Source organism: Hyla sarda, chromosome 4 (genome assembly GCF_029499605.1).
Source record: "Hyla sarda isolate aHylSar1 chromosome 4, aHylSar1.hap1, whole genome shotgun sequence".
Lineage (NCBI taxonomy): Eukaryota > Metazoa > Chordata > Amphibia > Anura > Hylidae > Hyla > Hyla sarda.
Window position 1 is genome coordinate 55,121,705 of NC_079192.1, and position 23,999 is coordinate 55,145,703.

Here is a 23,999-nt window from a genome sequence, read left to right on the forward strand (position 1 = left end):
AAAAAACCTTTTACATGTCACGCAGACATGTTAACAGTTTCGGTCGGACAGGGTATCAGTGCAAAACCAGAGAGTGAAGCGGGCTACCACATCCTTCACCCAACTCATCTATACCTTCCACATGCTTGTGCTTCACATCAAAAGTTTTCTATAAACAGCTTAATCTTGAGCTGGGTGTCCATAAGGTTTTTTTTCTTTTTATTTTTGCTACCTAGACCACATAGTGCTGCCCCGAATGTAGGAAACAACCGACATCAGGGTTACCAGATGTACAGTAAAAAGGCTTACATACATTATCAGATGTACTATAATGACATTTTGTGTAACTTTCCATTTCTTTTCTGTTTTCTATTTACTGTACTGTGTTATTTTTTGGAAACTGATCAGATTTTGAAACATTACCAGAAACCCTACACACAGGGAAAGGGGAACTACAGTCTATAAGATGGTGATAAAGATGGGACTATCTGGTAATAAAATATATTTCAAAGTGGAACATACTCCTGTGTATTACTAGTTTATTGTACACTTTAGAGAAAAATTCTAACTCGGTTATGTCTTTTCACAGACAATCACTCTCGCGGTACCTGTGAAGAGGGAGAAGAGGAACTACGATCCGGAAGAGATATATTACATGAATGGAGACATCAGGTGTTTGCGATGCCCCCCAGGTAATCTCTTTAGTAATTATATATATATACTAGCTGAGTACCCGGCGTTGCCCGGTTTTTCCTTCCTAATCCTTGTTGGAGAGGAAAATAAACAAAGGAGGAAGCTTTTGACTTCATATCCCGTCCTCATATATTGTTGTCATATCCCAACCCCACATCCCGACCTCCTATCCTGACCTCCCATCCCGACCTCCTATCCCGTCCTCCTATCCCGTCCTCCTATCCCGACCTCCTATCTCAACCTCCTATCTTGACCTCCTATCTCGACCTCCTATCTCGAACCCCTATCACATCCTCCTATCCCGTCCTCCTATCCCGTCCTCCTATCCCGTCCTCCTATCCCGTCCTCCTATCCCGTCCTCCTATCCCGTCCTCCTATCTCAACCTCCTATCTCGACCTCCTATCTCGTCCTCCTTTCCCGTCCTCCTATCTTGACCTCCTATCTCAACCTCCTATCCCATACTCCTATCTCGACCTCCTATCCCGACCTCCTATCCAGACCTCCTATCCCGTCCTCCTATCCTGTCCTCCTATCCCGACCTCCTATCTCGTCCTCATATCCTGTCCTCCTATCCCGACCTCCTATCTCGACCTCCTATCCCGACCTCCCATCCCGTCCTCCTATCCCGACCCGTAATATGTGCACCAGGTATTGAAATATCTCCAGCCATACGGAAATTATATGGGAACATATATTTCCCATTGATTTGCATGGGACTTTAAACAAAAACCCCAACCCTCACAAATGGGAGGTTTAAATGAACTATCCTATATTTTAAGTGGACATATAAGTAACATGTGACCAAGTATTATCGAAATATCTCCAGCCATTTGGAAGTTATGCAGTAACATATGTTTCCCATTGACTTGTATGGGACTTTAAATATAAGCCCCGCCCCTGGCAAATGGGGGTGAGTAAGGGTTAAATCACCTATCCTATGTTTGTTGTTGACATATAAGTAACATGTGTGCCAAGTTTCATGTTAATATCTTTAGCCGTTTGGAAGTTTTTTGTGGAACATACATACATACACACACATGTTGAGTTTTATATATACTGTATAGATGTATATATATATATATATATATATATATATATATATATTTATATATATATATATATATATATATATATATATATATATATATAGACAACAGCATTAACACAAAGCTTCCTAGCAACAAACCATAGTGCAGCCAGACATACAGAGCCATCTATGGTCCAGGTAAATTACACTATACAGCATCAAGTTCTAGCGCAGTGAAGGGGTTAATATCAACACTTCTGGTGGTCTGGGGCAGTGAAGAGTTTAATTTAAGAATCCATGGTGACTTTGTTTCTTTGAGAGGGGGGAGCAGGGGAGAGGGGGAGAGGGGTTTGGTTTAAGATCCCTGGTGGTCTAGGGTAGGGTAGTGATGTGTTTAAACCTTTATTGTACAGGTGTCAGTTTTATTGATCTGATCCACGGTGGGATCTACCAAATAATGTCAGTATTATCGGATCTTGGTAGGACCTACCAAAATCTGTCAGTATTATTGATCACAAACGATGGTGACCCATGTGCGGACCTCCTTAAATTTGGGAGAGGAGATAATGCATGATGAGACCACTATTCATATTTAAATCATCCCTGTGGGCAACTCCCTGAATATAGGATTAGTTCCCCCCACAGGATGACCCCCATATGAATGTTGTGTCTATCCCGCTATGGCAGGTGGTCATTACGTCATTGTGACATCATGACCTGCAGTCACCAGTAATTTAATATGTGTGATCTTATGAACTGCTTGAATATCTATAATGCAATTCATATCTCTGGGCCTGACTATTTACCCAGAATATTTAAGATCTCATTGAATTACGGTATGGCGGTATGTCTTGCAATATCATGAAATAACACACAGGTATTATTAACTATGCAGATTTATTGGTTACGAGTAATAAACAACATGAGTATATAAAGACAAAGGTTATACATATATGTATCTTAAATCAATATGACACATATAGAGCATTATTTAAACGTTATTTAATACTCAAAATCACAGTGGAAAACCACACTACAGGCTGATGTGTGTGGCCACCTGGTCTCATTTACCATGAGATTTGGCCGTAACTTTTAGGCTAAGTTTCTACTTCTTTTTTTTTTTTTTGTGTGTGTGTGTGTGTTTTTTTCCCAGAAAAGCCAAAACGGCCCACACAGCATTTTTTCATTGAAAAAAACACTGCGGCCAGATGTTAGCTGTAAATCAATGAGAAATCACGAAATTCTTTTTCCTCTTTTTTAATCCTTTTGGCGTTTTTTCACTCTTTTTTTTAGCTCCTTGGCGGTTTTTCAAAGTTGCAGTATGTTGAGCCTATGGCGTTTTTTTTCCCCTGAAATCGTGGCGTTTTTCTTCCAAAGAAGAGTATGGGAGTAAAAAAAACGCCAAGAAAAACAACATGTGGGTTTTAACTTTGGCGTTTTTGCAGCCAGTTTTTATTCTTTTTTGGACTTTAGCAATTCAAAAAAGTGAAGGAGATACCATCAAGTATTGATGGAAAAAATTGTATCTAATGAAATGTATCTTTTTTATAACAACATTTTTATTAATTTTTAAAACTGATCAATTTATGTGGATGGGCAGGGACCTTAAAATGTAGCCGACAATAATAAAAATGTAGTGTGTGTGTTTTAAAAAAATTTTTTGTTATTTTTTTTACATTTTTTTTAGGTAGTACTACTACTCCCAGGATGGAACACACTTTTCCATGATGGGAGTAGTAGTACTTGTACTAATTGACAGATCACCCGTGTCACTTCTGACACCCGTTGCGATCCTTCTGTATTATAGATGCGTCCGGCCGCTCTTCTATGGTCCCCTGAACTGTCGTATTTATACACATATTCCTATTTCACACAGAGAGCCATGATTGGACAGATGGTTCTAGCCAATCACAACTCTCTGTGGGAAATATTAATAGGTGTATATATATATATATATATATATATAAGTCAGTGCAGGGGACCATAGAAGAGCGGCCACATCTATACATTATACAGGAGGATCACAGCGGGTGTCAGAAGTGACACTCGCTGCGATCTGTCTATTAATGCAGGTACTACAGCTCCCAGCATGGAACAGAGTGTGCTCCATATTGGGAGCAGTTGTACCTGCAGTTAAGGACAGATCACAGCAAGTGTCACTTCTGACACCCGCTGCGATCTTCCTTCATCCCTGAGATGCGGAGAGGCTTTTATTATGCGGAGAGGCCATTGATATGAATAGAATTCACCTCACTCATTCATATTTCCCGCTGAGAGCAGCGATTGGCTGCCACCATCCGGCCAATCCTCACGTCAAACGTCAAACACAGGAAAATGCTGTGGCGTTTTTTCTGGCGTTTTTTCTTGCAGTTTTTAGGCCACAAAAAAAACAAGTAGAAACTTAGCCTAAGGGTACGTTCACATGGGTGGATTTATTTGCGGGTTTCCCGCTGCGTATTTGAAAGGGGGCGGGTGGTTGTCCGCAGCAGATTTTCCGCTGCGTAATTTCTGCTGTGGAAAATCCGCCGCAAGCCCCATTGAAGTCAGTAGGGTCTGCAGAGGATTTTTCGCAGCAGAAATCTGCTGCGGACAACTGAGAAGAGCCCGCCCCCTTTCAAATACGCAGCAAATCCGACCGTGTGAACGTACCCTTAGATTGTTTTGAAACTTTCTCATTATCGGCCTTTTGTTATTGTAGAATTGGAAACATGCGGGATTTGGCGTCAGCATATTTCAAGCAACTCCATTTAATGTATTTTAAAGCTGATCTTTGAATGAAGCAGTTTACACATCACACACACAAAGATGGCAAAATAGAGTCTTACATGTTGGACTTAGCCCAATATGTCTGACACAGGTGACCCATATTGTTTCTTCTTCCCAAGCCTCACATAATTTTTCATGCTTCTCTGTTCCCTGTCAACGTCAGTCACTCCAGGCCTTTGATACCTCGTTGCCGGTTGTCGGGTGTTGGACGGGCTATGGCCCACTAACTATGCACAGGCCAAACTCAGGCTCTCTTTGACCCAACAAGTGGATCAACTATATAAGAGGAAGCACCACAAAACAAGACTTACTAACAGATTCTTTCTTCTCTACCCATTAGTGTTGTGACTCAACGCCTTGGTGTTGCAATACATACCTATCCACCAGGCCTACCCAATCCCCAAAACCTCCTGTTAGTTAACAGCTGGGCACCAATTTGTCCCCCTGTCAAACAAAAGCAATATAGTCCAGAACAGATAAGCAGCACCAACATAACAAACCACATGTGCAACACAACATAACATAGCATGTACAGACAACATCTTGAAAAAAAATGACTCTTTATAGTAATAGTCTCCAGTCTCAGTTACTACACAGTTAATTTAAAGGAACATACAGTCTATTTTACAAATGCAGTCACTTGACCTTGTCTCACTATGAACATGGATGGCTGAGCAGATACTTGGGACAAGTGGAGATGAGTAGCAAGCGGTGGAGAGGAAAGGACCAGAATATGAATGATAAGTGTAGTACAAAGGGTTGTTTTGTCCAGTGTCTGAGAAATTCTGGAAACAAAGCCTGGAAAACCCCTTTCATGATTATATTAGCTATTAGCTTATATATGTTCATGAGCTGAATTCCTGGGTGCATAGAGGTAAAGGTAAGGTAAAAAAAAAAAAGCAATAAGGGACATAATAAAGATAAAGAACAAAGATGCCGTCTATGTTTGCTGACAATGGACTAATGGTATTCAAAGGCAAATTGTTTAAAGACATTTTGTTACTGACTAAAGAATGGTTGTAAATTGACGTCAAATGGACTTAAAAGAGACAGTACAGGATCCTTACACCTCCAACGCTGTAGACATTTAGACATATAACTACTCTAGGGTAGAACATCTCCATACTACGGCCTCAGGTGGGAGAGGCCACCATTTTTCTGTAAAATTCAAAGGCATTTGGGCCCTGTAATAGGTCCCCCCATCTTGTGTGGTAGAGGGCACTTTAGGTTCCCTCAGGCACCAGTGCCTAGGTGAAACTGCAACCCTTGCACCCCCTATAGCAGTGGTCTCCAACCTATGGACCACCAGATGTTGCACCGCTGTTCGGGCATGCTGGGAGTTGTCGTTTTGTCACATCTAGAGGTTCACAGTTTGGAGACCGCTGCCCAATAGCAATGGCCCTGGTTGGATTTATATAAAATCCAACAGAATTAGGGTCTATTCACACAGCAGAATTTTCGTCGGCAGAATCCCGCCTGAAATAAAATCCCAATACACTTCTATGGGATTCCGCACACCCGTTGACACTTCGGAAATCCCGCTATTTCGCAAGCGGGATTTCCGAAGTGTCAACGGGTGTGCGGAATCCCATAGAAGTGTATCGGGCTTTCATTTCAGGCGGAACTCCACCGGGTAAATAGACTCTTATAGAGTTGTATAGAGGAACAGCAATAGGGGAGTCATAGTACAGTCTATAGGTGCTTGTTTGGACTTGGTAGGGTATGTTCACATGCGGCAGATTTTATATGCAGACATTTCCACACCTTTTCCATTCATCTGCATGGGTCTTGCATAAATTCAAAACAACCCCATTCAGATGACTGGATTCGACTTTCAGCTGCAGACATTCTTGCAACAAAACCGCCATGAATGAATATACCCCCCATGAAGACATGGGCATGAGGCCTTATGGTACAATCACATGGGGGTGCTATGAGCGTGTTCCAAGGCCGTGGTGGAATTTCCTCAGCAGACCCCATTGAAGTCAATGTAATCTGCTGAGGATTGTGAGAAAACCTGCAACAGGATACACCCTCGAAACCCACCTGTGTGAACATATCCTTAAAGGGGTACTCCGCCCCTAGGGGATAAGATGTCTGATGGCGGGTGTCCTGCCGCTGGGGAACCTCGCGATCTCGACTGTGGCACCCCAGACATCCGATGCACAGAGCGAACTTCGCTCCATGCCGGAATGACTGGCGATGTGGGGTGGAGGCTCGTGAAGTCCCAGTCACGTCACACTTGTGAGGTCTCAGCCATGCCCCCTCAATGCAAGTCTAAGAGAGGGGGTGTGACGGCCTTGAAGAGGTATTGACGGCATTGAGGGTGTGTGGCCGTGACGTCATGAGTGGGGCGCGGCCATGACATCACGAGCCTACAGCGCTGAACCTGTCGGGTGCAACACGGAGATCGCGGGACCCCCATCTTATAAGGTGTCTAGGGGCGGAGTACCACTTTAAGGTGATATGTGGGTTTTTGTTTTTTAATGCCGCTATAGCTTTTTTTATTTAGATTATGTAGACCAAAGGTAATCCAGCAGGAAGAAGAAGTATATATCGTTCCTTTATATTAGGTTAATAAATTTGAATTAAAAAACCCCCAAAATTGCAATTTTTCTAGTAACAGTGTATAAAACCCCAACTGTATGAGACTACAGCATTATGTTCAGTGTTCCTTAGAGTTACGAGTTCATTCAGAACCCCATAAGCCAGTTTTTCCCAACCAGGGTGCCTCCAGCTGTTGCAAAACTACAACTCCCAGCATGCCCGGACAGCCAACGGCTGTCCGGGCATGCTAGGCGTTGTAGTTTTGCAACAGCTGGAGGAGCCCTGGTTGGGAAACACTGAAATAAGTAGTAAATCCATAATCTTATCCTTATGTTGCACGTGCACAGGGTCAACTGGAAGACCCCAATGTCAAATACATCTAGTGAGACTGCACGTCGCTCCAGTACCCCCCCCCCCCCACCCGTGTGCCCCTCCCTTGTACCTTTTAAGTGAGGAAACTGCTGCTTATCAGGGGAATTTGGACTTTTGACTGGAAATACGGGAATTTCCTCCTCTATTACGTCATCCTTCCTGCGAAGGATCTCGTGCTCGGGGCTTTATCTGCAAAACCTGTTTCTTAGTTACATAGAGAATATGGAAAATATAAGTATAAGCCAAATACGCACAATACTAGGCCCAGACGTGTCTGACGTATCAGTAATACGATATTTTATTATTTTATTTTTCAAGACAAATATTTTGTCATTCTGACATCTATATTCTGGGCGTATGTAACACAGATTTTGAATGCAGCATCGATATAATTCCGGGGCCTCATACTGAAACATTGGCCCAAATGCCAAAAATTTTGATACAATGGGGAAGATTTATCAAAACCTGTCCAGAGGAAAAGTTGCTGAGTTGCCCATAGCAACCAATCAGATCGCTTCTTTCATTTTCCAAAGGCCTTTTCAAAAATGAAAGTAAAATCTGATTGGTTGCTATGGGCAACTCAGCAACTTTTCCTCTGGACAGGTTTTGATTAATCTCCCACAATGGGGGAGATTTATCAAAACCTGTGCAGAGGAAGAGTGGTGTGGTTGTCCATAGCAACCAATCAGATTGCTTCTTTCATTTTCCACAGGCCTCTTTAGAGGCCTGTGGAAAATGAAAGAAGCAATCTGATTGGTTGCTATGGGCAACTGCACCACTGTTCCTCTGCACAGGTTTTGATAAATCTCCCCCATTATGCTTAAAAATTTGGCACACATAGCTTTCACCACATTAACGGGTGGATTACCTGCAGAATTTCCGCAGCGTATTTGCTGTGGAAAAGCCGCTGCAGATTTTGCTACCATTGACTTCAACGGATCAGCAGAAAATCCGCAATAGAGGCAGATTTGCAGATTTTCCTTTGGACCCAATGAAGTTAATGGTGCAAAAATCTGCTGTGGATTTTCCGCAGGTAATCCCCCCGTGTGAACGTACCCTTATTATGAGTTTTACAAATTTTTATTTACACTTTTCGCCATGTGCCAGTCGCCGCGCACATGCGCAGTATACTTGCACACCGCGGCTGCTCTCGGCCCAGCTCAGGGAGCAGGGGGAGCGGCCGCGATGTGTGCGAGTACACCGCGCATGCGTGGCAACTCGCACATCGCGGTAGTGTGTCTGCTTGTAGCGGCGTATTGCTGCTCCGAGCAGGCACGTCAAAAGGCACCCTGTAGGGGTCCTTCAGCAGCAGATCTGCAGCGTAAAACACGCTGTGGACCCGCTCGTCTGACTGTACCCTTATAGAGGATTTATCAATCAGCCTGAGGCACTTTTATATACAGTATCTAGCACATTTGGAGACTGTCAAGTTTGAGTTTGTACAGTCAAAGAATAGGGCCAGGAATGGTACATGCACCAAATGTATTAGATGGTTGTAGGGCATTTGGTAAGTGAAAATCTGTGCACTATTTTTTTGGGGGGAACACTTTTAAGCTAGTTCCTTCCTCTAGGAGAAACTTTACCCCTATAGTCCCAAGCTTAACCCCCTAGAAAGAAGTGGAAACAAAAGTCATGTAGCAAAATGATGCCCTCCCCTCAAGGAGTAATCTGGAAGGATATTGTCGTGAGGGTGTTGGAAGGGCAGATGTTGTTAACACTTAGGGCAGATGGTATTAACTCTATGTGTTCGTGACGCCAGGGCGTGGTTATCCTCTACATCACCCGAGGTATGGCCGCTGGTTCCTGGGCTAGGCGCAGGGTAAATAATCACCTCGATGCAAGGTTACGGAACAACGGCACTTTACTGAGGCAGACAGGATGTTAAAGTCTTTACAGCTCAGTTTAGGCCAAAGGAGATGCTCAGTGAACTTTAGGGAGCTTGCTGGTTCGCTGGGACTTGTAGTGGACTTGGACTGAATTGTGCTGCCCACGCTGATTGTAGTGACTTGACAGATTTGACTAACTTGCCTAGACTGGTCCCCTGTATTTGTGCTTACCACCAGGCTTTGACTTTCACCTTCAGGGGTTACTGGTAGTAGCTGCGTGGCTGCGTGGTTAGGCCTTGGTCTCCCTCAGGAACACCAGACACTCTCAGGTCTTCACTTGACTGTACCTCAGCACAGAACTCAACTGAACTGACGCTCCTCCCAGATATATATGGCTAGCTCCTCCCAGATATATATGGCTAGCTCCTCCCAGATATATATGGGAGCAATTTGGAGGAATCCCATAGGTCACTGTGACGATCCGTCTTGGGGATTAGCTCTGGGATTGTCCTGGACCACGCCACAGGATGCGTTTCTTCTCAATAAACCAGCAAACAAATGCTTATAATGCAAATCTGGCACCTTGCCAGTTTTATTAGACAGGTTGCAGGGAAAGAAATAAACAAAAAGCAGGAACAAAACAAAATCCTAGACCGTCTGGTCACTGACTAAACAGATCAGCTTGTCCTGACTAACAACCGCTGAGCTTCCCTCAGCCGGTTAAACTTATGTCCCCTGCAACCTTCTACTCACAATTCATGGCAGTCTCTTTGAGCCCCTCATAGCTCGGGCTGTGTACTCCTCAGCAGCCTCTGTCTCTTCCCTACAGCCCACATGCTGTCTCCTAGGAAGAGCCCAGATTAGACTGAGTCTCCATCTCATATACACTTCCCTTCCTTCCTGCCTCATTACTTAAGAAGCAGGTGAGAGCTTCTGCAGGGTGAGCCAAGGAAATACACCCTTTCCTTGCCACACTGCCACATATCCCCCCCCTTTGCTCAGACCACCGGGAAGGAGCACATGTATTTGAAAGGCAGAAACCATCTGCCTTTCCTTTCTCTTGGACAACTTTTGTCCCACAGTCTCTGAAGTCCTTGACTTTTTTCTTCCGGACTTTTACCAGCCACCAATTGCAAGTCACTCGGTCACACCTCTCCAGTACCAGGTTCTTCAACCTGGTGTGGGCAGGGTTCTGGAAATTAAGGAGTGAGAGGACCGATGCTTCTAACCTTTGTTTTCTTCTGGCTTGCTGGACCTCTGCCTCTGCTTTAGAGAATCTTTCGGCCTCAGTGGCTTCACCAACCACTGTCTTGTTCTCTGTACCGTCAGAGGACCTCTGACACGGGTCCATCTCAGTTTCAACTTTAGAGGACTTCCCACCTGGTTTCAACTTAGTCTTGACTTCAGTGGATTTCTCACGTGGTTTCACCTCATCCCTTCCAGCTTTCTCTTCAGGGGCACCAGCTTCCTCAGGTTTGGCTTCAGAGTCTTTGGCTCCTTCAGATTCTTGTGTAGAATCAGCTTCTACTACTGCAGCTTCTTCAGGCTTACTCTTCTCTTCACCTGTAGCTTCAGTTGTGCCATTCTCTTTACTCACAGCTTTTGAGGTTGACTCTGGTTTAGCTTCTGCTTCAGAGGATTTCTCTGCCTCAGCATTACCTTCAGAATTTTTGGTCTGCTCAGGTTCAGAGGATTTCCCACCTCTCTTCTCCTTAGTCTTCACTTCAGAGGATTTCCCACCAGGTTTCAGCTCAGTCCTAGCTTCAGGAGACTTCTTACAGGACTTCACCTCAATCTTAGCTTTAGAGGACTTTTTCGCAATCAGAGAAAGCATAACTGTATCCTGTAACTTCGGCCCCAGAAGCCTTTCTTGAGCCAATTCCGCCATGTCTTGGTCTCTGCTCTCTTTTAGGACTTCCTGGTCCTCTTCCTTTTTCTCACATTTTCGCAGCTTACACTGGAGCTTAGCGGACTTCATCCTCTCACTGTCAAGTAACTCTGTCAAGTCCCTGACAGTATCTTCCGATGACAGCAATTGTTTCCTCAATTGTTCATTGTCCGCCAGCACAGCCACCTGCTCGTAGAGTTGCGCTCCCAGCAAAACCAAGGCAGCTACGTGAGACCTTCTGCGCGTTTCGTTCTGCGCTTCCAGGCTCTCTTTTAAGATCTTCATGTCATCTTCCAGCTTTATATATCTCAGCTGCTCACTCTTGAGTTGTGCGGAGATCATGTTCTCACTGTCCAGCAACTGTTTCTTGGACTTCAATAACTCATTGATAGATTTTCCACTCTCACCGACCGGTTGAGATAGATCTGAGATCTCCTGTTGCAAGTTCTTGTTTTCATGTTGTCTCAACTTGTTCCAGGGCCTACTCATACTGCTCACGGAGCAAGACATTGTCATGACGAGCAGATTGAAGAGCATGTGCAAGGGCATTCTTCACCTTGACTTCCTCCTCAAGTTGTCTCTTAGCTTTAGAGACACTCTCCAGATTGCTGGCAAGAGCTTCAGCTTCCATCTTCATTTCATTCTTCTCTTTTTCTATTTTTTTCATGGCTACCAGGCTAGCCTTGTGATCACTCTGCAGAGCCTGATATGCACCATGTAGAAGACTCACTTCTTCTTCCTGGAATGACATCCGCTTGGCCAGACTCTGCACTTCACTCTCCTTGCTGGTCACAAGACCCTGGGAGCGGGACAGTTCATCCTGCAGATGTACCTCTTTTTCTTTCTCCAACAACTTCACAGAAACCATCTGCAGGGTTTCTTCCAGATTCTGGATCTGCTCCAGTTTTTTCCCAAGGCCAGCTCGTCTTTTCCGAGACCTTTTACTGACAGCAGTCTCCTCACTCTCGCTGTTAGACCTTGAGACATCCTCTGGTCCTCTGTCAGACACTCGACCCAGCTCTTCTCCATCTCTAGATGAAGTCTCCCCCTTTTCCGGGGTTGCGGCCACTTGTGCCTCATTATTATCATCCACAACAGGTGCCACTGACACCTGGCACTCTTCCTCTCCCACCACGTTGGCAACTCTGGAGACTCTCGCTAAACACTCCCGTTGGACCGGCAATGCCTTGGCGGTAAGTTTGTTGCCCCTAGAAACAACTTCAATGGCTCTTGGCACCAGCGAGTCAGGGAGATTCCTGATCAGTTCCTCTAAACTGTCTCTCGGCTTCTTGGTAGACTTTTCTTTTGTCTTGTCACAGTCTCCTTCACTTAGGACTCTGTCTGTGACCGTAAGTGCAGCCCCCAGCTCCACTGGTACTCTTTTCTGGAGTTTTGGTTTTTCCACAGCCATCTCTGGAGCTTCTATTCCAGTCACCACTTTAACTTGACTCGCGGACTGTTCTTCAGCTCCCCTAGTGGTCTGGCACACTCCCACCTGACATATATCTAGGGTCTGCTGACACTCCCTGTCCTCAGCTGAGTTACTGTCCCCTGCTATGTGGTGAAAACCAAGTGTTGTGAGCCTATCAGGTGTTCCTGCTCTAGTCACCTGACTATCTTCCCACAACTGCTGAAAAAACGGAAAATCCTTCCCCAGCACTTCTTCATACTCTAAGGTAGGCTCTATTGCAACCTTGTGACTTATGGTACCATAGGGAGTAGAAATACACACATTAACTGTTTTATAACCCCAAACACCGGCTTGCATAGACACTATAGCGGGGTCTGGCTTTTTGCAGCTGGTCTTTACCAGACTTATTATACATTTTGGATCTAACAAAACAGTCATCTTTTTACCTTCTATTTCCAGCTCACACAGGTTTTCTTTTGTCCTGCGAGAGGTGGGAATAGAACTCTTTACATCAGAACACATTAACATAAGTGTTTCAAGAAAAACATTATCAGCCTGCATGGGTTCACAATATACAGCACCATTCACACAGTCCAGTAGAGACCCCCCAGTCCTCACTCCTTCCGGAACCTTTGTGTGCGAACTCTCAGGTGCACTCTCAGCATCCCACAGCTGCCAGAAATACGGAAAGTCTCTGCCCAGTACAATTTCCACTGTAAGTTCCGCACATACCTCCATCATATGGTTTACTGTCCCAAAACATGTATCAAAGGTAATTTGAACAGTCTTACCGGGCTCCGGGCGCGACTTCACAAATGGAATTATTTCTGGCATAATCCGAGATACCGTCTGGCAACAATCCAAGTCCACCCACAGTGGGATTCCGCCCACCGACAACTCACGGGACCTCGGCTTCTTCTTGGCGTCCATCAGTTGTGGCCCACATTGGTTGCTCCCAGCAACAGCCTTTCGAGGTTGTCCCATTTTCTTGAAAAAAAATTCTCGATCCGTTGCCCCTAGCAACGCTCCTCCACAGACACCAAACTGTGCTTGAACTCCTCTGCTGGGCTCCTCCGACTTGCAATCTTGTAGGGGGTTGCTCCTAGCAACAGCTCCTCTCCAACTCGCTTGTTGGTTGCCCTTGGCAACAGGTTGCCCGCATCCTCCACCAAAATGTGACGATCCGTCTTGGGGATTAGCTCTGGGATCGTCCTGGACCACGCCACAGGATGCGTTTCTTCTCAATAAACCAGCAAACAAATGCTTATAATGCAAATCTGGCACCTTGCCAGTTTTATTAGACAGGTTGCAGGGAAAGAAATAAACAAAAAGCAGGAACAAAACAAAATCCTAGACCGTCTGGTCACTGACTAAACAGATCAGCTTGTCCTGACTAACAACCGCTGAGCTTCCCTCAGCCGGTTAAACTTATGTCCCCTGCAACCTTCTACTCACAATTCATGGCAGTCTCTTTGAGCCCCTCATAGCTCGGGCTGTGTACTCCTCAGCAGCCTCTGTCTCTTCCCTACAGCCCACATGCTGTCTCCTAGGAAGAGCCCAGATTAGGCTGGGTTCACACTACGTTTTGTCCCATACGGGAGCGCATACGGCAGGGGGGAGCTAAAGCTCGCGCTCCCGTATGTCACCGTATGCGCTCCCGTATGTCATTCATTTCAATGAGCCGACCGGAGTGAAACGTTTGGTCCGGTCGGCTCATTTTTGCGCCGTATGCGCTTTTACAACCGGACCTAAAACTGTGGTCAACCACGGTTTTAGGTCCGGTTGTAAAAGCGCATACGGCGCAAAAATGAGCCGACCGGACCGAACGTTTCACTCCGGTCGGCTCATTGAAATGAATGACATACGTGAGCGCATACGGTCACATACGGGAGCGCGAGCTTTTAGCTCCCCCCTGCCGTATGCGCTCCCGTATGGGACAAAACGTAGTGTGAACCCAGCCTTAGACTGAGTCTCCATCTCATATACACTTCCCTTCCTTCCTGCCTCATTACTTAAGAAGCAGGTGAGAGCATCTGCAGGGTGAGCCAAGGAAATACACCCTTTCCTTGCCACACTGCCACAGTCACCAACAAGTCACCTGTTCACTTGCACCTTCCTTAGTTACATAGGCCTTGACAACATAGATTTAAAGAGACAAACACCTCAAAAGATTAACCAGCATATAACATGAGAACTTTTAACACTTTAGAGTCCTGAGGAAGGATGTGGACCCAGGGGAACACTGAAAGGGAAGCCGCCATACAGGATGGGCAGGTGTACAGTATGACAACTCCTTTACTGGGCCACCACAATATAATAATGGATCACTGTTATATCTAATATAGTTTGGATGTCTGATGTTCTTCTTGGCCAAACTGGATGGACATGTGTCTTTTTCCAACTGTAATGTACTAACTATGTAACTATAACCTGGTGCTAGAATTAAAGGGGTACTCCACTGGAAAACTTTTAAATCAATTGGTGTCAGAAAGTTAAACAGATTTGTAAATCACTTATACTTAAAAATCTTAATCCTTCCAGTACTTATCAGCTGCTGTATGCTCCACAGGAAGTTCTTTTCTTTCATAATTTCCTTTCTGTCTGACCACAGTGCTCTCTGCTGACCCCTCTGTCCATGTCAGGAACTATCTGGAGCAGGATAGGTTTGCTATGGGGATTTGCTTCTACTCTGGACAGTTCCTAAAATGGACAGAGGTGTCAGCAGAGAGCACTGTGGTCAGACAGAAAGGAAATTCAAAAAGAAAAGTACTTCCTGTGGAGCATACAGCAGCTGATAAGTACTGGAAGGATTAAGATTTTAAATAGAAGTAATTTACAAATCTGTTTAACTTTCTGACACCATTTGATTTAAAAAATAAAATAAAAAAATGATTTCCAGTGGAGTAACCCTTTAAGTTGCCGTACAAGTCATTTAGGCAGAGTAGCAAAATTTGTAGTCACAACTATTGTAACAAACGTTATACAATCCATCACTCCACTCAGGGCGTTGTTCCATTCATTACGAACATACCTGCAAGGTTACCTTATTTGTTCTGCCCGGATGTGGCCTGATGCCATATTACACATACTAGGTAGCAGGTTTACGGGACATTCTTGAAATTATTTCCTATTGACATATATAGTAGATTCAAATTGCAGTGAAAAGCTACGTTAGAGTTGCTACTTGTGCCTATATATGTTTCCATGCAGACTTTGCAGAAGTTTAGATGGTGTGTCTATAAATATGCTATAGGTCCACTAGGGGTGTAAGAAAAAATCGATTCACTCGATTATCGCGATTTTTCATTTGGCGATACTGTATCGATTCAAAATATTTTTGAATCGATCCTTTTAGGGATGTGGAATTCGTATTTCCCGACACCCGGGACATGCAGTTCCGGGCGCTGGGCAGGGGAATTTTTCCGGCTCGTGCAAACATGGCCGGACCTGACAAGTGCGACGGCGCTCTGGGTGTATGGAGAAGGCTCCCCAACTCATGCCCGCCCCATACTCTGCAGCCCCCGGCTGTTTTCAGTAGCTGGGGGCCGCCGCTAATAGCCAGCATGCGGCGATCGCCACGGCTGGCTATTAACCCTTTAGATCGCCGCTGTCAAAGCTGACAGCAGCGTCTAAAGGGACCTGTGAATGCTCCCTGGTAGGCTAGTGGGGTGGATCGCCCGCCCGCAGCATGATCGCGGGCAGGCGATCCACTGTGGAGGTAGCCAGAGGGCTTACCTCTGCTTCCTGCTGTCCCGTGGCTCTGTCATTGATAGATCCTGGCTGGACTAGGCTCTATCAATGGATCACAGAGCAATGGAGTTCAATAGAACTCTATTCATCTGTCTGAAGAATCTAATGATTCCTCCTAAAAGTCTAATAAAGTGTATTAAAAAAAAGTTTTAATAAAAGTGTAAAAGACGCATTAATCCCTTCCATATTAAAAGTTCAAATCACCCCCTATTCCTATATAAAAACATATAAACATAATAAAAATAAACATACAGTGGTCCCTCAACATACGATGGTAATTCGTTCCAAACGAGCCATGCTTTGTCGAATCCATCGTATGTTGAGGGATTCGTGCAATGTAAAGTATAGGAAGCTGTACTCACCTGTCCCTGCCTCTCCGGACCGCGTCCCGCCACTCCCGATGGTGACCCCGGGCCTCCGCCGGGCTCTCCTGGTCTTCTCCGGTCCTCTGCTGGGCTCTCCTGGTCTTCTCCGGTCCTCCGCTGTCTTCCGCAAGGCCTTACTGGGCCTGCGTAGCGACGTCATTACGCCGCTATGACCGCCATTCCTATTGGATGACGGGACGGCGTGCGCAACAGCGTATTGACATCACCGGAGAGGGCCGAGAAGACACCGGAGGACCAGCACTGGACCCGAAGGGCACCCCGGAGCATCGTGGAGGGGTAAGTAATACTCACCGCACCACACGGGGAACATTAAGCTGCTATCCGGCAGCAGCTTAAGCATTTTGCGCTGCCGGATAGCACTTAATGCGATGGCCCCCGAAAAAGCATTGTATGTCGATGCTGACATCGACATGCGATGGCCTCTGAGAGGCCATCGTATGTCGATTTGATCATATGTCAGGGCCATCGTAGGTCGGGGGGTCACTGTATTTGGTATCACAGCGTGCGTAAAAATCACAATATATAGTTTTCGAGACAGAATCGGGATATATCGCGATATATTGTTTCGTAAACAGAATCGGGATATATCGCGATATATCGTATCGTCATATGTGTATCGCGTTACGTATCGTATCGCCAAATTCTTGCCGATTCACACCCCTAAGGTCCACCGACATGAAATCTATTCATAGTTCCTGCACACCATATATGACAGGTAGCATGTTATCATAACTACTTGCACATATAGTTACCCTAGTGCCGGTGTGACCTTGTCTGTATACATAGGTAATTGGATAACATCAGTCTTATCTTTCTCTTGTAGGTAATATGGTACTGAGGCCATGCACCATTGAGGACACAGAGAGTACTTGTGCGCCATGTCTCCCTGGACATACATTTAGCGAACATCTAACAGGAATGAGCTCCTGCCTTCCATGCACAGTATGTCGCGCAGGTGAGTAACGGCTCTCCAATTGTAAAGCAGTTCCTTTCCCGATCTGGCATATGTCTATACTGTGCATGTCTATCTGTGAAATGGATGTCCAAAGCCGATGTCTTGTCATGTCTGTCGGTGAATACGTTTCCTGCCCACATGCATAGCTTTCCTTCCCGGGTTTATATCAAGTGGATGCTTTGCCTTTACTCCTGTTTACATAAGATGAAAGTGCTGCTTGCCATTATTTTCTATAAAGGCAACGTACCATTATCCTGCTGTCAAGTACATACTATTGCTGCCAATCCTACCAATCTGACCAATCTGTCTATGAGGGGAAAAAAATGAATGCACCCAGATAAAAATGTCAGATTTCTGCAAAACTCAACATGCGGTTATGTCTCAGGCAGATATGTAAATGATTACAGGTGTGGTCTGATTACATACTGGGTCTTGCCACAAGAGAGTTAAAAAGTGCTTTCCCTGCTGTATAAAGGCTCTCCGAGGCTACTTTTGGGAAGTGAACCTCATGGTGTGAGAACTGTCGCCAAAATTTTTTTTTTATATGTTCTAGTACTCATGTACTACAACATATCTCTAATATAGATCTATTATATTTTTTTTTCATTAAACTAGTTTATTTTAAATTTGAAAACCGTCCACTAGGGGTCTCCCTCCTAGTGGCTTACTGCAGGCTGGCGTGACGTCACGTCTGAATTCAGACCGATGCCGGCCAGGCATTGGTCCTAATTCATTCAGCCTGCGCTCGCTCCCTGCCTGTAAATCATCATTGGACTGAGAGGCACGATAGTCATTTCAACGAATTACCCCCCATCTAGGTGGATTGGAGGTGTTGGAAGGAGTGGTTATGTGAGGGCATGCTCACATGGCAAACAGTCTCCAGATAGCTTACCAATAGAGAGGAGTGTTTAATCCACCAGCAAGCACAAGCAATTTCCACAGTTTTCTTATTCACCATCCAGACACAGGTGACATTTTCATTACACACCCCTGTCTCTGCCCAAACCATATCCAGGTGTTTAGCTGAAGTAAACCTGAAGTAAATATGGCTCCCATTATGTGTCCTACCATTGGCAGCCAGACGCCATTGCTTTCGTTTGCAGTGGTGTCATGAACGAGAAACATGGACTGCTACAGACTGGAAATGCATAGGCCCTGATTTACTAAGAGTGTTGTGTAGGTTTCTTTGTGGGTTTTAATTCCCTACAATTTTTTTCCACTGTATTTGCTAAGGTTTCCCTACATTTTGCACTTTTCCCTACACTTTGCTTTTTTTTTTTACACATGTTCTGATCTGTCTGGTTTTCCTCAGCTCAAATCCACCACATTTTCTGTGGAAACCTTAGTAAATATGTTGTTTTTTTGTGAAAATGTCGGGAACATGCCCCTTTTCAGCAACCACACCCCTTTTCCCCCGATGACCACGCCCCCTTTTCGGGTTTTCTGCGTAAAATGGAGAGTTTGTCAGGTTTTTTCGATTCTGGCACAGACAGAATTTCTGGCGCACAACCCGACAAAACATGTTGGGTTTACAATAGTAAATCAGGGCCATAGTGTTTAGATATTAATCCTGGCTGTTTGGGTTCTGATCTGATGACGGTCAGGTTCGAGTATGACGGCCTCATGGTTTGGGCTTCAATCTTGCCTTTGCTGTGAAGCGATACACTGCCCCAACTACTGGTGTAATGATCTGCAGAGCCATCCCATATGACAGTCGGTCCCCTCTAGTAGTGATACGAGGGACATTTACAACTCTGCGATATGTACAGGATGTCCTGCGGCCACATATGTTGCCTCTCGTGGCTTTCAGTTGCTATTTTTAGCAGGACAATGCTCATCCAAACACACAAGGGTTTCCCAGGAATGTATTTGCTAGATATCATCAACTGAGTTTTTAAGGGACTCCAGCTTCAGCAACCTACAAGCCTGTAAGATCTACAGGCCCAGGTGTAACATTTGTAGGCTAATGTGCCAGGATGCCATACAAAATGTGTATGTGTGGTGTCGGGTGAGGGTAATGTGTGAATTAACCTTTTTCGTGATGCCAGGGCGTGGTTGACCTATACACCACCAGAGGAAGACCAGCTTCTCCTGTGCCAGGCACGGGGCAAATAATCACTCCCACGCAAGGTTACAGATAACTGGTTTGGTTTACTGAGGTTGTCACAGCTCAGATTAGCATAAAGGAGATGCAGGGTGCACTTTAGGAAGCTTATCGCCTTGGTGGGACTTATAGTTGATTGTGCTGTATTTGACTGACTTGACTTGTATGCAGTCCACGCTAGACTGTAGTTACTTGGACTTGACTAACAGATCCCCGGACTGTAGTGCTTACCGCAAGGGTTTGACTTTCACCTGGGTACTGGGGTTAACTGGTAGTAGAAGATGCGTGGTTGCTGGACTAGGCCTCAGGCCTCCTTCAGAATCCCCTCACAGACAGATTCCACACTTCTCTCACCTGTACCTCAGCTTGCACTGAATTCTGAACTGGCTGTGCTATATACAGGAGCAATTTAGAGAGATCCCATTGGCCGGATAAGTCACCTGGTTCACCTTTGCATACTCCCTAACAACAAGGTCCATGACAACAGGCTTAAGGTTTAAAGTGACAAGTACATAGAAAATACCAATACATCAACCATTGTATAACATTGCATGACAAAGTGAATCATAGAGAGTTTTGAGGAGATTGGGCACAAGACGTACGTTGAAGCAGCATCTGCAACACAGGATGGGCAGAAGAACACTTTATTCTGTACTGGGTCACCACATGTGCATAATGCCCAACTGTATCTTATCTTGTATCCAGGCTAGAGACACCCAAAAGGGTACTAGAGCCTCCTTTTACTTGTACAGTTTTCCTCAATAAACGTATCCTTTCCATATACTGGAATCCCCTACATATACCATCATTACATTCACACATATAAAGTTTAATCTGATTCCAACAACTCTTTCTTAGTGCATTATTTTTGGTTCAATGAGTATATATATGTGTAATGGGTCACCTCATATATACAGTATATACCCTTATGTAATCGGTATATGTCGTGCTGACAGGTTCCATGTCCCTGCACAGATTTTTGGAAGAGCCCCATACTGAAGTCCTATACGGGCTTTCAGAAAAACCTATTCTTATCAAAACCTATAACATGATAAATTCTTTGGAAGGAGAACAGGAAAAGAAGATATTAGTGAATTATACTATTTTACTTAAAGGGGATAACATGTCTGATCGCGGGGGGTCCGGTGCTGCAGCGTTACGGTCACGGAAGCCTGGGGCTTCCATGATCGTGACATCACGCCACGCCCCTTCCATTCATGTCTATGGGAGGGGGCGTAGCGGCTGCGCTCCATGCATCGGATGACTGGGGTGCCGTGGCAGAGATCGCAGGGGTCCCCAGCGGTCAGACCCCCATGATCAGACATGTTATCCCCATCCTTTGGATAGGGGATAACATGTCTAGCAGTGGAGTACCCCTTTAAGGGAAAATGTTTTCCTTAAAGGCTTCCTTGTTAGCAGTCTAAAATTTAAAGTAAAATTTTACCTTGTATGACTGTGCCCTACGGGGTCTGGATTCATGCAGTTGAGCAGATATTTCACATATTGGACTTGTCAAATTGACATTTGTCTTTTACAGATGAAGAAGAGGTGTCTCCATGCACCATCACTAAGAACGCCAAATGTCAATGCAAGAAAGGAACCTACTGCCCTCCAGGTGCTCCTTGTGAGGTCTGCCAAAAATGTACCACAAGGTGAGGACTTCACACGCATCTGATCTATATACACCAAACCAGTGGTCTCAAACTGTGGCCCTCCAGATGTTTCAAAACTTCTATTCCCAGCATGCCCGGACAGCCAACGGCTGTCCGGGCATGCTGGGAGTTGAAGTTTTGCAACATCTGGAGGATCACAGTTTGAGACCACTGCCCTAAACCACTGAAATCATAGTTCAGTAATAGACATTATTTGGTCAGCATAGATCTCTAGACACTTTCTTATACAGTTTTTGGGCATATGCAGGTCAGGAACCCTATGATATAAAGTGCAGCATAGATCATTGCACCATAAAGAGAAGACAAGTGGATTGTGGGATGTATTTAGCTTAATAGTAGCTTTAATCTGACATTATTATCCCCATATTAAAGGAGAACTCCAGCAAATATTAACTTATCCCCTATACACAGGATAGTTGAAGTAGCTGATTGCAGTGGGTCCAACCCCTGGGACCCCTGCGATCCCCGGGACGTGACCCCGGCGCTCCCATAGAAATGAATGGAGTACGTCCTCCATTCATTTCTATGGGAGCGCTGATAATGCCCGAGAGCTGTACTCTTTTCGCTGCTCTCATAGAAATGAATGGCGCACCGGGGCCCCTTCAGGAGATCACCAGGGTCCCAGCTCCCCCGTGATCAGTTACTTATCCCCTATCCTGTGGATAGGTCTCCTTTAATATGTGTCTGCTATATAAATGAGATGTTCAAATCGAACATGCCCAGTTCATATTCCCCCTAACACATACTATTGGGGGAGCATAGGGAAAGTTCCATTTACATAAGCTCATTGAGATTGGCCAGTGTTGATGACTTTTATTTTAAGTGTAAAAAAAAATTTAAATTGCTTTTAAAATGGGTTGTATCCATAAGATACACATGATGTACACATAATAACCAACACTTTTCTCTATTCTTCAGGTGTCCCCCAGATCTGGTTATACAGACCCCCTGCAATTCAACGTCAGATGCACAATGTGGACCACCAGAGACTGCCATCGATACAAGTAGGACACTGCTTTATTACTGTTATCTAGTTATATTTGTCTTCTTTTTCTTGAACATTCTAAAAAAAAATTGTCTGTAAAAACGAAAACGTTCTCTTCAACAAAAGGCAAGAACAAATACCCAGACATATCATGTAGTTGGAATCTACTGTCAACTTTGTGTCCAGTATATAAGACATTATATAAGTTGGTTGGCACTTCCGTTGGGGGTGGTGCACATAGTGGATCAGGTCCAGAAACAGTGTAAATAAAGTCCCAGCAGTCACCAAATATATTCAGGAATGAGGAGCTTTATTGCATATTCTTTAAAACAAACAGGACATATTTCAGTGGTAGCCTTCCTCCACTGTCAGACAGCAGGGGAAGACTACGGCCGAAAGGCGTCCTGTTGGATTTGAAGGAAATTCAATAAAGCTCCTTATTCCTGAATATGCTTGGTGAGTGCTGCAACTTTATTTACACAGACTATGAGTCAGGCAGCTTGCTCTCCCCCTCTCATTGCAGGAAGTCACATGGATATATATCACCAAGTGACTTCCTGCAATGAAGTAAATCCAGGAAATCTGCTGCATGTAACCAAACCCTTGTATCCTTGTCACCTTTACTGCGAGTCAGTGTGAATAGCTCTGTATCCAGACAATGAATGAGGCAGCTCCCTCTCCCCCTCCTATAGCAGGAAGTCCCACAGTCTCTAAAGCATCAAACACCAGCTAACTTTAATCCAGCAAATAAGATGCATCCCTTATAACTCCATGTCACCTTTAGTACTTACCGCCTCATCCCTTACTAAACATTTTGGAGGTTGTGCTTTTGACATATGTCTTTATTCCTCAAACATAACGGGGGGGGGGGGGGGGGGGGAGATTTATCAAAACCTGTCCAGAGGAAAAGTTGCTGAGTTGCCCAAAGCAACCAACCAGATCGCTTCTTTCATTTTTGAAAAGGCCCCTGAAAAATGAAAGAAGCGATCTGATTGGTTACTAAGGGCAACTCAGCAACTTTACCTCTGGACAGGTTTTGATAATTCTCCCCAAAAAACCCTTCTGACACACCTAATATCTATTTGTCTTGTTCTCTTTTAGCCGCCATAATTGTGCCTGTTGTCCTTGTTATCCTAACCATCTTGGTAGCTGTCGTCATTTGGTTCTGCAGGAAGAAATGTTCTGGTAATGCCGGTAAGTGTCTGATGGAACGTCTGTGCTCTAACATAGCCTAAGGCTATAGACTGCAGCCTGTAGTTTCCCGGCAGTTATAACACTACAACTCTCAGCATTCAAATTCACAAAGAAAGAGAGTTCAATCAGCACCATCGTGTTGTATTATTACTGTGCATACAAGGTTTGGATATCGGACTCAGGTGTATGTATGGTAGCTTGGGGGTGTAGGGTGTAGGTGGTGCAGCTGTGCAGTGATGAAAGGGTGTTGGATTAACCCTTAACTGTCGTGACGCCAGGGTGCGGGTTCTTCCTCTATAGATATATATATCCTACCGCCACCCGTCCCAGGAACAATAGGGGGGAATAAAGGATTGTCCACAACCAGAGGTTTAGTAAACTGTAGACAACTTTACTGCAGCTTATGCAGGTTGATAACGGTAAACAGTCTATACAGAAGAGT

At 44.9% G+C, this 23,999-nt stretch overlaps 1 protein-coding gene across 4 annotated transcripts in view; it reads left to right on the forward strand.

The window, feature by feature from the left end:
* The window catches only part of LOC130367949 (tumor necrosis factor receptor superfamily member 22-like), a 54,353-nt gene that overhangs the window by 26,548 nt on the left and 3,806 nt on the right, over positions 1–23,999 (forward strand). For 2 of the 4 annotated variants that reach the window (XM_056571004.1, XM_056571005.1), the window contains 5 exons: positions 569–671; positions 17,470–17,601; positions 21,243–21,357; positions 22,297–22,382; positions 23,465–23,557. In XM_056571004.1, the coding sequence (XP_056426979.1) occupies positions 569–671; positions 17,470–17,601; positions 21,243–21,357; positions 22,297–22,382; positions 23,465–23,557 (529 nt within the window). Of the gene's footprint in view, positions 1–568; positions 672–8,589; positions 8,893–14,695; positions 14,787–17,469; positions 17,602–21,242; positions 21,358–22,296; positions 22,383–23,464; positions 23,558–23,999 lie in introns of those variants that run through there. The other 2 variants (XM_056571006.1, XM_056571007.1) reach the window with 2 other exon arrangements.